Here is a 16,065-nt window from a genome sequence, read left to right as displayed (position 1 = left end):
GCGGGATTTGTTAGAACTTGTACACGACATTTCCATCCATTCATCAAATGTATCCAACATTTAGAAGTAAAAATATGCTTGCATCCCGAAATCCAAAAAGAAACATTTTATACTGTAATATAGAACAATCTAACACAATAATTATAAACAAAATATTACATTTGTTATATCAAAAGACCACAGCGCGTTCAACATTTCTGTTTGAGTGAATGATTTATGTGCGTAAAGGTGAATAGATTAGGACATGTTTGCTCGTGTTATCTTTGGTAAACCATAGTTAGTAGGACTTATCACTGTCATTTCTGTTAATTGTTACGATAAGGGTTGATAAATCTCTAGTGTATGATAAAACTCCAGAGTGGATCACCTCTGGATTAACGCTGAGATAAGGTTAAAAGGGCCGCGCTGGTGAACGCGCACGGACACCTCTCTCCATCAGCGCAGCCGCCTGGTTTCACGCCTCCAGCGCGGCCCAATTTGAGGAGCCACACCGCTGCTGTTAAAGTCCACACTCTGCTAAAAGCCACGATGATATGATACAGGAAAAAGATTATGGACTGTTTGCGTAAAGGAGTGATTCTTTATTTGCAACTAGCTGAGAGAAGTGCAAGGATCATCACACAACTATACAGTACAACACTTAACAAAAGGACACATAAAACGATACAGTAAGGTCTTTATTGAGAGAAGCCGATGGTCACGGTCCTAAGAGCATCTGCGACTTAAAAGAGAGCAGGGACTAAGATGATTTGGCAACATCAAGGGTTTCTCAGCGGTAATGATTACATTTGGACTTAAGATCCATGCAAAGAATTTGTAGCCCAATAAATCCCCCTGCAGCCCCCACTGCTCAGGGTTTCTTCAAAAGCTCTGGGCTACATTCAAAGGCGGAGGATGTTTGACTATCCCAGCTTGTACTACTTCTCCGCCAATTAATTGGATTCGTGGTCGGGATGTGCGCCTCTCACAAGTGCTACTTAGAAAGACAAAAGGCCGGTGGGGGGCTGCTGACACCTCCGCGTCCGGGCGCACTATAAAAGAGGAGGGTCCCGGGCCAAAGTCATTCAGCGCTCAGCCTTTGAAGGAGCAACATCGCCACTACAACAACTGAGAATTCACTTTGGCTTTTTGGAATCGCCTCAGGATGCAGGCAAACGGATACGCTCCCCGCTCCTACCGACTCTACAGCCCGTGCTCTGCACCAACAAAACCTTCCTCTGGGAAATCTTTTACCATTGACGCGCTTTTGGCTAAACCGGACCCTCTCCCGAGCAGTGACCGGGCCAGTCCCGTGTCCTGCGGGGTCAAATACCTAGCAGCTCCCGCCCCAGTCCTGCCTCTCTCTGGAGCTATGTCCGGAGCGCCTTATGTCTTTTCTCACAGCGTGCTGCACCCCGCGGTGCACGCACAGCCCGGATACTACTGCTGCCCTCCATATGCGCACGGAGCATCCTGCCGCAGCACCTTTTACGCACAAGGTCAGTTGAGTTTCACAGCAGTTTTCTTTTTTCTACTTATTCATTTGCATTATTTGTTTTATTTGGCAGAAATGTTAATCTTCTCTTGTATTTTCAGGTCCAATGTCCAAAATGAGCCCAAGTCTGCACTCCTTCAAAACCAAAGGTGGAAAGTCCAAGCGCCTGCGCACCAGCTTCACCAGTGAGCAGCTGTCCCGGCTGGAGAAGGAGTTCGCCCGGCAGCAGTACATGGTGGGCTCTGAGCGCTTCCTGTTGGCCTCCGCGCTGCAACTCACCGAGGCCCAGGTCAAAGTCTGGTTCCAGAACCGACGCATCAAGTGGCGCAAACAGAGTCTGGAGCAGCAGCAGGCCAAACTGGCCAAACTGGGCCTGGCCCCACCCAAGAGCCCGGGGTCCCAGGGTCACGGAGACGAGGGCGACGACTTCTCAGACTCCTCAGATGTTGATATCGATGTTTCAGACGATTGTATCGACCACTGCTGATCTGTGGTCTGCTCTAAAGACTCTGTACATAGAGACACATCAACTATTTAATAGATGTATAGTTTATTTAATTTGTATTTTTACTGCTCTTTTGAAAAGTCCACTTGATGCATTTTTGTAAATTCCAATGAAATATTCAGAAATATATTTTTATGATAAGATATCTTTTGTCTCCTTGATTCATTTGAGTCCTACAATGGAGGGATTGTTTTGTGTAAGAATCAAGATAAATCAAGATTAATAACTATCTAAAATATACTTCTAACTTCAAACTAAAATAATATAAAAACAAAAAACAAAGTGCATCATAAAGGCAAAGTTATTTTTGTTGTATTTGTGAAACACTCTTTTGGGCAGGACTCAGTGGAGTCTAAGAATCACAAGGCACAAAAGATGATACTGACAGACTGAAGAACATTCTGGTTTAGCATATGAAACTGTTGTACTATAATACTGTAAAGAGATCACACCAGCACTGGGATCCAATAACAGTTCTGTACAACTGCCACGTTGTGTTTACAGTCTAGAATTTGATGTCAACTCTATGGGAGATTCACTGTTTTGAAAGAAACACTCATAAATCTAAACTTATATTTTATGGCCTGCAGATTATTGTTGACTTGCAAATTTGTTACTCTCTCTGTGCACACATCTCTGTACAAAAACTGGTACAAAGCTCAGTCAATATAAAAATAAAAATAAAAAATCACAATACAGTAGTTTCAGAAAATAGTGCCATTATTCAACATCCAAGACCTGACTGTTGTCTTAGAGAAATCAACCCTAGAATTCTGACATGTTCTTTAGCTCAATTTTAAACTATAGTGATGTTACGTGAACACAACCCAAGAGTCTGAGATACTGCCTTGTTCATTCTAGGCCTGTTAAAATAATTACTGTATCAATTTACCCTCAATAAATAAAAGTTACCGTACACAGCTTTTGGGCTCAAATGTATTATCTGCACATTTGGACTTGTGGGGTACCTTTTCTTATTTTTTTTTTTTTTGTAAGATTTGAGCTTGGAATTGAAATAATGATGATAATGTCAATGACTCTTGTATTTCATTGTGTATTTTATTATTGCAGAAAATACTGTCTATACAAAATGGTTGTAGGTGGTTTATTACACTGCTAAAATAATCATAATTATCATCATTATCATTTATTCCAATAGTTTATGTAGCAATATGTCACTTCATCATTTTTTATTGTGGCAGGCCTACTGCTCATGCCCAGTGGAGCATTTCCTGTTATACCACCTGACATCACAAGGTGGAAACGAGTTTGAGAGAAGAACTATGCAGAGTTTGAGTGTTAAACATGTGTGAATGAATCAACTCCAGGTGTATTTTTGATGAGGAAACAATATTAATATCAGAAAATAGTGTAATATGGGTCCTTTAAAGACACCTTGTACATAAAACAGTGGTATTTCAAAGGTGGAAATTAGATTTGCCCCAGCGCAATCCTGAGCGTAACCTTTGACCTGCTGTTATTACTCTATACAGCTTCATTTCCTCTGTGGTTTGATCAGGGCCTAAACGCGACGCCTGCCACAACCTGTGACGAAGCAATCCAACCTGAGCACCATTCCTGGGATTAGAAGAGCCCGTATAGCCTCGGGTGGCAGTGGTCAGTCTGTCTGCTCATTGTATAATCTATTTAAACAGCCACTACGCCTGTTATCAATGCTCTGGGATAAAAAAGGTCACAAATGTCCACTCAGAACAGGCAGGTGTCCCATCCTCTCCCATTGCCTCTCCACATGTCCCCCGTCTGGCAGACTGTGTGGATGAAGCGGTCAGAAGGCAGCGTGGTGAAAGGATTGAGATGTGCCAAATGAGTCCATCAGAGCAGCTAATTGGGCTGGTGAACCTCAAAGCTCCTTCCTGTGGCTAACGCTAAACAAAGAGGGTCTCTGCCTAATCCCTAAATCCTAATGCCACTATATGTGATACATAGGTGTGTTTCATTGAGCCTCTTCAGCTTTATCAGTGGAGAAGTGGCTACATTTTGTAAAGTAATGACTTCCATTACAATGTGCTGACATTAGAGGTGGGCAGATTATTGAAATATATCAAAAGTGTGACTTTTAATGTTGTTTTGGAGACATACAAAATGTAATATTGAGTGTATCGTATAAAAAATCCTATAAAATGAGTTGACTAATAAAAATGGCCCTTAAGTATGGCCTAGAATCAAACCCAGCTCTATGTGCTCAATAGAGCTAACCACTCTGCCATTATACACTGATTTGATTGGAGGAAAATGTCTAGACAGTCAAAGACATTAGACACTTTCTCCAAAAAACAAGCACAAGTAGTCGAAGACTCAGTGAGACAACTGTGCCTGAGGAAACCTCTTGCTGAGTTAGTTTCTTTTATAAATCCAGGCTTAAAACAAACCTTTGTTAAAGTTCAGAGCATAATCCTCCAAACCAAAACACTTCAACATGAAGAGCAGCTCATAGTGACGCAATGTACCCGGCCCAAAGCCTCTCGTGAGACAAGGCAATCTGATTATGCCATATCAAAGCTCTGCAAGATACAGAGTGCTTACAGAACACTGAATCCGATAAAAAACACTATAAAAAGACAATAGACCCTGTATTGGAAAGGACACGAGAGCGTGACATGTTGGTGAAGAGCAGGGGGTGGAAAACCTGGCATATGTGCTGCATCTTAGATCACTCAACTACTGGCAGCACCAGATTTATTTTTAAATACTGTTTTATCCTTAGGGTTTAGAAAGATGAAAAGTTATGGCTGTTAGTTTAGTGTTTCACAACTGATTGTTATATCACTTGAATGGCTAAAAGTCCTCAAAATGGTTCCTCTAAACAGGAAACTGAAACCAAGAAGTGTAAAGGAAGAATCAGCTGAGTGAATAATGTCCTTGTGGCTCACCTGGTAGAGAGTGTCCCATAGAACATTGATTTGTTCCTTCAGGCAAATGCTCCATGTTTCTCAAGTCTATCATTCAGCTGTTATCAAAGAAACACCTTTAAAATGTGATTAATGCAATAACATTATACAGTTACATGTATTTTATAGCATTACAATCTGACAATTGATGGTTTTCAGTTAATTAAAAATACTCACTGTACTTATTGACCTCCCAAAAGTATCTATGATTTATTGAACGATAAGTCCATACAGTATTCATCGTGACAGGCCATAAGCATAGGCCAGTTTATAATAATGGTTATTTTATTACATTAAGAGTTCAGTCTAATAATTATTATTCATGTTTTTTTCAGACTGACGAAAAATTTGCAATGTTACAATATCAATCAATAATTCAAAACAAAATATATCTTTTACATTATTCATTTCCATGCATTATAAATATAGTGTATGTTGACATTTGTCAATCCTAAATTACTAAAATTGCAGGAGTAAGATATACTGGAGTAGGACCAACAGTTGCAGCAGCACCACCCCCCACCTTCAGTCTGTTCTGATGTGATCGGAGCCCTCCCGCTTTCCCGGCAGCTCCACGTAATCCCATTGAGGAACAGAGCGAAGCAGTGAGAGCTCTAGGAAAACCAGAGAGTCCCGGGAGGAGGGGGTCACTGGCTCCTCGTCCCAATTAGCACTGGGACATCTGAGCGGCTGGAGACGGGTTTGTGAAGGCGCTTTTCTGCACTGAGGGAAGCTGCTTAAGTCTGGTGACATCTTCCTCTACGAGAAAATCACGAGAAGTAGTTAAAACTTTAAAATGTACTTAGATCCAAATGACAAAGCAAGATGACCTCTGAATAAGAAAGAGCAAAGAGATGGTAAAAACAAAAAAATAAAAATAGCAATAGAATAAAAAATGAAGACAAAACTGATAAATAATACAAATATCTAGGCAAGTGTTTCTCAAACTGTGGTGCAAGCTTGTTCCTTCTTCTGCAGTTAAAATGGTTTGTTCCCACAGCTGTATGTCCACACGTTTGTTTGGTTGTAGAGCGATGGTTAAGGTTTGGGTCTGGTTTGGAGAATACGGTTAAGGTTAGGATGATGGTTATGGATTTTACATTCATATACGCTCCTGTGAAAATACTTGGAATCACTTTAATCTACATTGTTGTTCTCTTCTGGTGTCTTCCTTTAGTGTTTGTTTAGTAGCACATTTCTCCTGTGTTGACCCTCTGCACTCGCTCCCTGTCGGCTTCAGGACTGACTTTAATCCTGATGATGTTTTTCTAAATGTCTCCATGGGTTGGCCCCTCTGTATTTCTCTGAGCTTCTGTCTGTCCATGTTCCTAGTCTAGTAGAGCTTTGACATCAACAGACCAGGTGATTTTGGTTTTGTTCTAAGGTCCTGGCTATAAACTCGAGAGGACCGGGACTTTTGCTGTAGCTGGTCCTAGACTCTGGCTTTAACACAAGCCGAACGGGACACTTGTATTGTATTGTTTAATTGCTCTTTATATTGTATTTGTACAGCACTTTGATCAGCTGTGGTTGTTTTTCAATGTGTTTTATAATAAATTTGACTTGGCCAGTATATTAATTGTGAAATCCTGGTTTATCCCTAGTTTAGAATAGTCCTATTATACACGTGTTTCAGATCTAGTGCTACTAAATCCCGTTTCACACACAAAATACTGCCATGCACATACAGTACATGTTTTACAGCTGAACACACTAATCAGCTGTCTATTTTTGTCTATAAATTACATGGGGAAAAAACAATATTGCGTTAATTTAAATGCGTCCATATTTTACGAGTCTTACATCTAAACGAAATAACTAATCAGTTTAGCTCAGGACTGTACCCATCTGTTGGAGACACAGATTTCTTTGTGATGCGTCCGCTTTAATCCTGAGACGACACAGAAGTTGCTCTAAACAAAAACAGTTTCCTCTTTTGTCTGAAGAGAGCGTGAAATTTAAACCAGGTTTTCACGATTACAGGGTTAATCCACTGTGCTTGTGTTGTCTTTTGATTTGTGAAAGGAGCACAAACTGTTTTCTGGTAGAGGGTCCACCCACCACCTTGCTTGTGTCCATGGAGATGTTATTGCTTTGCCTGGAAAGTTGCACAGTATGGCATTAAAGTTATCTATCTTGCATTTATTCAAGATGTTTTCAGTGCCATATTACACTGAAAAAGCATTTGTTTGATACTGTGGAATATTCCAGCCAAAGCCAATAACATCTAGACAACCAGATAGCAAACCCTCCACAAGAAGAGTTACATAGTGGACCTAAAAGCAAGACGTAAAGGGCTCTAAAGTGGAAAGCCTGTGAAAAACAGAAGACAAATCCATCCACATAAGAGTCTGCCTAAACCAACCACATGAATATCAGGTCAGGTCTAACTGTTTAAAATAAAGCCTCAGTAAACTATTGTACTGTGTAGAGAAAAGAGACGAGAGAACATTTCTTTGTCCCCCACTTAGGAAAGCCCAAAGTTCAAGAACAGCAACCAAAAATAAAGATAAATTGCTAAAATAACCACTACCCTACAGTGTATGGGTTAGGTGTCCCTGTAGACTCTGCCATGGCCTCGATAGATGGTATTGTAGCAGTGGAGGTGTGAAAGTTCTCATGGAGACCAGTAAACCACAGTGATCCAATGGGAGAGTGCACTTCACTCAAACAGGTCCCTTTTATTGCGTGTTATTTGTAGAAGTGAGGGCCCTACTCCATCTAATAGTCATTATCTTTCATTACCGCGTTTGAAGTGGCCCCTGCGCTTTGTCTGCTCCTGAATGGGACAAGTTTTTAGGCACAAAGGATCCTGACACAGGCTCTGCCGCTGAGTGAAGACCTCATCCTGGCGTTTGGACAATTTATGTTAAAAAGAAAAGAAAGGTACCAGAGGAAAGTGCCCCTGCCTTTATAAAAAACGGAAATGACTTTGCCGGTTCACACGCCTTTACGCAGCGTAAGACATGTGTCCAGAGGGCAAAGTGTGCGGCAGGAGGCCCGTGTCCAGAGGGCGCAGTGTGCGGCAGGAGGCCCGTGTCCAGAGGGCGCAATGTGCGGCAGGAGGCCCGTGTCCAGAGGGCGCAGTGTGCGGCAGGAGGCCCGTGTCCAGAGGGCGCAGTGTGCGGCAGGAGGCCCGTGTCCAGAGGGCGCAGTGGGGCAGGTATGTCCAGAGGGCGCGTGTAAGATAAAAAAGAAAGCTGCTGTGGGCATGTTTTTTCTATTTTCTGTCAATTACTCATTAACACTTAGACACGAGCATATATAGACTGTTATTCAGAACAAAGGAAAAGTAGGCCTCTATATGTCTGCACACAGGAACACCAGGCTTAAAACAGGACAAATTTAATTTAAATCGACTTGTGCATTTTAGAGCATTTAAGTATGTGTGATGCTGGCATGTGGTTTGTAGTTATGAGCAGATGTAGTTGGGTGGTGTGAGCAGGTGAAGTTGGGTGGTGTGGCTGTAGTTATGAGCAGGTGTTGTTGGGGTGGCTGTAGTTAATGAGCAGGTGTAGTTGGGTGGTGTGGCTGTAGTTAATGAGCAGGTGTAGTTGGGTGGTGTGGCTGTAGTTAATGAGCAGGTGTAGTTGGGTGGTGTGAGCAGGTGTAGTTGGGTGTTGTGTCTATGGGGGTGTTTGTTGATGCGTTGAGGGCGCGCTGGAGGGGCGGGGTCTGTACAGGTGTCTAAACTCCAGCACTTCTCACGCACGTGGCACAAACGCACCCATGTGCTACTTTTCCCATCCCGTTATAATGGAGTGAATTTTTCCAACTATTTAAGTGGAACAGATTAGCTGAGCACACAACACTAACGTGAAACTAAATGATCTATTAGTTTATTCATGGATAGAACCCGGAACCAGCCTCTTAAACAGCTCCTCCAAGAATCCACCTACGACAGAAGAGCCACAAGTGACTATGTTAACTGTGTTAAATGTGTTAAATGTGTTAAAAGGGCGACATGTAGAATATTTGATGATACGGGCTCTTCATTCAGGCTCATACAAATGAACAACGCTCCTATGGCGATTGCATCGACAGTCTATTATATGATATTATCTTATATTGAATGATTTAGCCACGTGCTATGAACTGTGACCTCTGAACTACGTCCCTGATAGGACCAAATGTATATCCCTGGAGTCCGAATGTAAATTTGTGTATCTGCAATTGCACAAAGTCACCACTTGGTGGGAGCATTGGCCAACAAGATGCAACTCAAACATGGAGCTATTAAAATAACTCAAGATCAAGGGGAAAAGTAAGCTATTATTTAAAATTTGTTGCAAAATTCAACATGTCACAAGTATTTTATACTTGTCTGAGCAGTAGAGGAAATGTGTCTCAGAGTTAACATATTTGCACAGGGCCACTGTTTTAGCCATAGGCCTGTGCTATTTAGAGAATCATCAGTGCAATATTCACTGTATTGTGTAAGCTTTGCACGGGCCTAGTGTGTATCACACTCAAAAATAATATACCTCGATGTCTAAATGAATAAATTAAAATAGAACAGAAGAAACGTCAGAGTTTTTGCAGTTTACACTGATTACTGCCACAAGAGGGCGCCATTTATTTGAAAGTTAACTGCTGTTATTTTACCAACACATCACATAATGTATAATGGCACAGAGTTATTGGTCACCTGATTTGTTTGTTCAATTTGAGATTGTATAAACAAAAAATAAATTAACCAATATACTTTATAAATCAAAACTCTCTGGAAAATGATTATCTTATTTTAAAAACCATGGTTCACACACTTGTGTTATAAGCATTCTTTTCTATCTGCTATAAAAGATTATGTTTCAAACAAGTATTTTGTTTGTGCCAGATATGCGCCAGAGTGATTGTCAGAGGTGATTGGACATAGACTGGCCATGTTTGTGCCGCAGGACAGCAGTAAAGGGGCGTGTCACTATCAGAGCCACTGAGGAGTGAATATCAGACTCATATTAGACTTACAGGTGAATATTAGACTTACAGGTGAATATTAGACTAACATTAGACTTACAGGTGAATATTAGACTTACAGGTGAATCTTAGACTAATATTAGACTTACAGGTGAATCTTAGACTAATATTAGACTTACAGGTGAATTTTAGACTCATATTAGACTTACAGGTGAATTTTAGACTAATATTAGACTTACAAGTGCTGCGTTTCTTTTTCATGTATTATTTATAATTACATTTATTGCTTTTTTTTATATTGTCAGCAGGTTGCCTTTCCACAGCTCTGTAACTTGGCCTGGTGGAGCTGCCTGATTGTCTTCATGGAGATAAATAAGATAATGTCACTGTGGAACATTCCAGGGAATCAGTCTCTATTGACACGAGAGGGTTGGACACGTCATTGATGTATGATATACTTTTTAAGCTTATAGATTCATATAATAAAAGGTAAAAGATAAAAGACTTGGTCCAATCATTTTATTTAATCACAACTTGGATCATGCTTTATATTTTCATAAGGGAATATTAGAAAAAAGAAAGACAAAAACTGGGCATTATGTCTCCATTGGTTCATGAAAAGCATCTTCTTTTCAAGTCAAATTATGTTTACTATTCAATTTAATCATAAACCTCTGAATCAGTGCGTGAGAGTCACCGCTGCGCCTTCAGTTCAGCGACATTTAGGAGACTCTCCAGGGCCTTCAGGGTCTAATAATAGCGCCATAGAAAGTTGAAGTGGAGGTGTGTTGGAGCAGCCTGAGGGAAACAGTGCTGCGCTTTGTTATGGTTCGTGCCGTGCCATTTGTCCATCCATTAACCAGCAGAGATCGGGGTCAGTGCGTAAAGGCGCGCGGGATTCATCATTAAACAAACCGTCTCGGCCTCCCCTCGCGTTGCCACAGAGATGCTCCGCGGCTTAAACATAAAACCCATCAAACGCGCTGCACTGGGGACGGACATTCAATTTGACCATGCAGCTTTTCATTCTCTGCTAAAGGTCGAGTCAAAATGTCGTGTTCCTTATCTCTAATTATGGCAAACACAAATTCAATTAAAATAAAACCTATATGAATCAAAAGTTACGGCGCAAATATTGACTTAGTTTAAGTTGGTAATAGTTTCAGGCCAGTTATCAATATTTTAATTCAACAGAAATTAATTTACCTATTTGTATGGGCTATGAATTAACGAAGGACAGAGCAAAAGTCAAATTCCTTATGAATAATTCGCAGAAAATCTTTGGAGACATGTTTCAAAGAAGTGTCTGTCTTTAGGAGCCTTTAGCTCTAAAAGCCTAATAAACAACTTGTTTTAGCTCATAATTTCCAACGGTAATGATTTTCTAATGCAGCCCGCGCACAAACGACCTTATTAAAGTGGTAATGATTGACTTGGTTAGTGCGCCGTGGGACAGAGCCGCAGTTTCCTTCCGCGCGACACAGGCTGCTAAACTCTCAGCTCTCGGAAAAGAAACGGACAAACTCAGTCAGGTGCCTTAAGGACGGTTATTGTTCAAGCAGAAAGAGCAAAAACCAGCACGTGTTGAGGTTATAGACTGACAGAATATGTGTCGTTTTGTCTAAGAAGTACAGTTTACAACAAATGAGTATGTTTTATTATCATCAGTTTACCTTGTGCAGATTTGGATGGCCAAAACCGTGCGTAAAAGCGACATGTTTGTTTTTTGTTATGCGTATTCATGGTTTGGGGGATGGTTGACCTTTCAAGTATATGTAATATTTTGTTTTGAGTTGTTAATTGTTAATAAGACCACAGTCCTAACTATTCACAATCTTGAAACCCATGTATACAACTTTAATAAAAACAATAAACAACTCCATTAGCTGATATTTGTAATACACTTGGGCTGGGCATTGTTGTGTATTTATCTTAAGTCATACAGCATACATTTTTATTTTGCGCTTTACTTAATGTGGTAAAGTTTATTATTGGCTGTTTAAGTTTGAAGAAGCTCTTGTTAATCTAAATGTCTTATACTGTGGGCTTTGGAGCGCAGCCTGTTTCTTCTGATGTGTTTAATAAAGTGTTTAATGAGGTGTAAGCGGAGGGTATTGTCTTGTGAAGACACATTTGTGTTAACATGAGCTCATATCATTACAGAGCATTACGCGCAGGGATTTAGATAAAGATAAAGTAATGATTTATTTTACACCGAAAATACAGCACGTAATGACAACACTTATGAGCCAATATAACAGCCTATAACATGGCTGTGTTGTTCTATGTGTATATCTGGACATTTTAAAAGCATTTATGGTGTGACTACATATTTCAGGCTGATATTTGTTGTTGATAAAATCACATTTTACGCACGATAAGACATGTTTTTGTCACGTTCAGTTTGTCATTTCTCGGGTATTGCTTGTTCAATGAGCGCATGAAAGCTCAGCAATCCACCTGTTCCCTCAAACGCGCAGGCACCAAGAGGTTTAATGAAGAGAGGCGTTTCCACTCGCAGCGCGTTGTGCGCGTGAGGGGCTATTGGCAGCTGCTCTGGTCCAATCAGGCCTGTCCCTGCGCAGCGTCAGGTGTCGTGCACAAAAACAAGCAGTGCGCGTCTCGGATTCAAAGGATGTTTAGTTGAAGAGTCTGGGATGGAGGTGTGAGTCCTGCTTTACTGGAGCATTAACAGAAGACGCGATGTTTTCGTCCGCGGGAAAGCGCTGCTTCACCATCGAGTCTTTGGTGGCCAAAGACAGTCCACTGGTCACAGAGGAGCCTCTGAGGCCCACCGCGTTATCTTATCCCTCTCAGCCCGGGCCAGAGGCTCTTATGGGCGGGTATCAGCCGCCTGCCCCGGCCCGGCCGCTGTACCAGAGCCCCGAGCTGCTGTTCCCGGAGTCTGCGGCTCATCCTCTCGCTGTGGCGCCGCATCAGCACCTGCAGCACCCGCACTTTTTCGGCTCTCAGCACCGCGACCCCCTGCACTTTTACCCCTGGGTCCTACGGAATCGCTTCTTTGGACACCGATTCCAAGGTGAGGAAAAAAACTCTAAAGATGGAAAATGTATAAGGTCTGTGCGTAAAACGGCAAATAAGTCCATTTACTTTTATATTCCAACATTATATAACAAATTCAACAAATTATGTTTAGAGATATTTAGAAGTAAAATGATTAAGAATTATTGTGCGCAATGTGAGCGCGCACAGAGAAACTGAACTGCCAAAAAATAATAATAAAAAAACAAAAAATAATGCGTCATTTACAAAATAAATTAAACAAGAATACGTATTTATTGAACAATTGTCAAAAAAAAAAAAAAAAAAAAAAAATCAGGTATAATATAAAAATATAGCTTTGTTTGTACTTAAAGATTTTACCAACACGCACAGAATTATTAGAAAATATTGTACAATTGTTAAGACCAATACAATGAGCCTTCCCTTCTGCGCGCGGCGAGACAGTGTGATTTTATTCACTAAATGTAAATATACAGTGTTTGTGTAAATAAATATTACACGAGACGATTATGAACAAGAGTGAAGAGCCGCGCGTAAAACGCCTCTGCCGTGCGTAAAATGAACCAAACAGGCCTATAGAACAGACTTATTTTTTTTTATTCATATTCTATTAAGTATTTGTACAATGATGTTTCATAAGTATGTGGTCACTTTAGGCCAAACTAAAAACAGTCAACCGAACTATAAGCCAACTCTGATTTTTTTTTATTTATTTTTTTTTTTTTATTTGCACAATTTCAATTGTTCAAGTATTTGTCATATAAATGTAAAAAAAAAAAAAAAAAAAAAAAAGGATCACAGTTTTTAGTGAAATATCTTCACATGATAAAATCATTTCTGGTCATGCGCACTCGCCATAGGCTGAGCTTTATCCTCACCTCGTTTCTAAAATCCTCCTCTATTTTCAGGAAATGAAGTGTCCCAGGACAGCCTCCTGCTTCACGGTCCGTTCGCCAGAAAACCCAAGCGCATCCGCACGGCCTTCTCCCCCTCTCAGCTGCTGCGCCTGGAGCGCGCCTTCGAGAAGAACCACTACGTGGTGGGAGCGGAGCGGAAGCAGCTGGCCAACAGCCTGAGCCTGTCCGAGACACAGGTGAGACACCAGAGAGGACACACCAGAGAAGAGACACACCAGAGGACACACCAGAGGACACACCATAGAACAGACACTACAGAGGACACACCAGAGACATAAATAATATATAAATATGTGCAGTAATCTGTGCTCGAGGTTTAATGAGAACATAATACAAACAAAAGACCAAACACTTTAAATAGCAGTTTCAAATATTGCAGTAATAACAAAAAGCAGAGACTATTAAAAAACAGCAAAAAGCAATAATGATAATAATTAACAAACAGATTTTTATATGATAAATGAGCAAAGTCTTAAAGATTAGCCTGTTATAATGTAATTAGTGTAAGACACTGCTTTTTGAACATAGATGTTTTTATTTGAGACATTTAGTTTTTGTTTTTTTTTCCTTAAATTATTTAGTCAGTTTATGCAGGCCTAGTTTTTCTTTAAAAATGTTTAAGTAATATAAACTTTAAACTTGATCATTTACTATATTTGAACAGCTTTAGCTCCAGCTGTATGGCATGTTCATACAGCAGCAGATCAGCTGAAACTGACCCACAAAAAGTCCATGGACAAAGCATCTTGTAAAGAGTGTGTAAAGATTATTGATGCAGAGTAATAATGAGTGTGCGTTATGTCCTTCATTTAGACCTAATAGACAATAAACTGTTTTCCTGATTCAGCAGAAACAAACATCTAGATTTTAATCAAAGGGTCAGAGCCTCCTCTGCAGCAGCACAATAACACTGGAACATATGTATACAATCGCTTCATGGTATCGGTTTTATTTTAGTTTTAATTCAAAGAAACATCTTTTTTTACAGTAGCACCAGTGTTAATATGTCCAACCCAAACACTAAAAGTCACAATTTAAAACAATGTGGAAGTAGTTTGAACAAATTATTTTGAGGCACATTTTTATAAGATCCAACTTCAGTCTCCAACTAGACTTTTTTTCAATTGTTGATAACTAAATGAAATGCTCCTGTTATATATATATATATATATATATATATATATATATATATATAATTTTATATCGAAAATGGTGTATTTCAAATCTTTGCACCCATATGTATCAAACCCAATAATATCATCCTCACAACAGTTCACTTTGTACATTTAGCTGCATAAAATATATAAACTTACTAACCTCTTAATGGGAAGCAGAAAAGGGAAAATATTAACAGGAAAAAAACTGTAACTTGCTAAATAGGTTACCTTTTTATCTGAGGTTATAACTAAACTCCCTCACAATAATCTCGACAGTGTATAATGTAACTACGACTAAAAGTAGTATTGAAAAATGTAAAAATACTGCAGTTGTTAATAGTTTTAAATATAAATTATAATTAAAACTGCTAAAAGTCTGGTGTAATCTCCCAAATAAACAAAGTGATACTTCAGTCATGTTTTGTGCAATATTTTACAACATTTTAACACATTCTTGAGATACTGTTAAAATATCATGTGAATATCGTTAATGAGAGAAGTGGGAGGAGACATTTCCACGAGACAAGACGAGACGCGAGACTGCGTCCACGAGAAAGAGACAAGATGAGATTTGAACATAACTCATAATAAATAGATTGTGCAGTTCAGTTCACAATTTTGGCCTCATTTAATATTTTTACTTCAACACTGATTTTTGGAACTCTGGCTTTTTAAGAGGTGTAATTTCCCAGCACTTAACTGTCAAATGATGGACTAAAATCACACGAGATCTGGACCCATCCCTCAAGATTATTCCAAAAAACCTTAACCTTATGTTTGTCTATATCGCCCAGCTCTAATTGTAACTCCTTTATTTCCATGTTTTCAGGTTAAAGTTTGGTTCCAGAACAGACGGACCAAATACAAGCGTCAGAAACTGGAGGAAGAGGGTCCCGAGAGCCAACAGAAGAAGAAGGGAAACCACCATATCAACAGATGGCGCATCGCTACCAAACAGTCCAGTTCAGACGATATTGACGTCACATCGGAGGACTAACCCAACCCCCCAAAACAAAACGGACTACATTTATTTATTATGTAATATTATTGATGTAAAGACTGACCATCTCCTGGAGAACTTCGTGCATAGACTTTTAACAAGAAAGACGCGGAAATCTTCAAAAACTGTTTATAAATCCCAATTTGAATGTTTTGTTTTTTT

The 16,065-nt window shown here is 39.9% G+C and overlaps 2 protein-coding genes across 2 annotated transcripts; both read left to right on the top strand.

The window, feature by feature from the left end:
• The first annotated feature begins 1,082 nt into the window (after positions 1-1,082).
• Positions 1,083-1,987, top strand: noto (notochord homeobox). Its single transcript, XM_033988668.2, has 2 exons — positions 1,083-1,478; positions 1,576-1,987. The coding sequence occupies exons 1-2, from the start codon at positions 1,145-1,147 to the stop codon at positions 1,959-1,961; spliced, it is 720 nt and encodes a 239-aa protein (XP_033844559.1). The 5' UTR covers positions 1,083-1,144; the 3' UTR covers positions 1,962-1,987.
• A 10,476-nt stretch (positions 1,988-12,463) lies between these two features.
• emx1 (empty spiracles homeobox 1) lies at positions 12,464-15,908 on the top strand. Its single transcript, XM_033987691.2, has 3 exons — positions 12,464-12,845; positions 13,738-13,922; positions 15,733-15,908. The coding sequence occupies exons 1-3, from the start codon at positions 12,509-12,511 to the stop codon at positions 15,898-15,900; spliced, it is 690 nt and encodes a 229-aa protein (XP_033843582.1). The 5' UTR covers positions 12,464-12,508; the 3' UTR covers positions 15,901-15,908.
• The last annotated feature ends 157 nt before the right edge of the window (positions 15,909-16,065 follow it).

This window comes from Periophthalmus magnuspinnatus, chromosome 22, assembly GCF_009829125.3.
Source record: "Periophthalmus magnuspinnatus isolate fPerMag1 chromosome 22, fPerMag1.2.pri, whole genome shotgun sequence".
In the NCBI taxonomy this organism is placed as follows: Eukaryota; Metazoa; Chordata; class Actinopteri; order Gobiiformes; family Gobiidae; genus Periophthalmus; species Periophthalmus magnuspinnatus.
The sequence above is the reverse complement of the archived record's forward strand: the minus strand, read 5'-3'. Positions and strand labels throughout refer to the sequence as shown.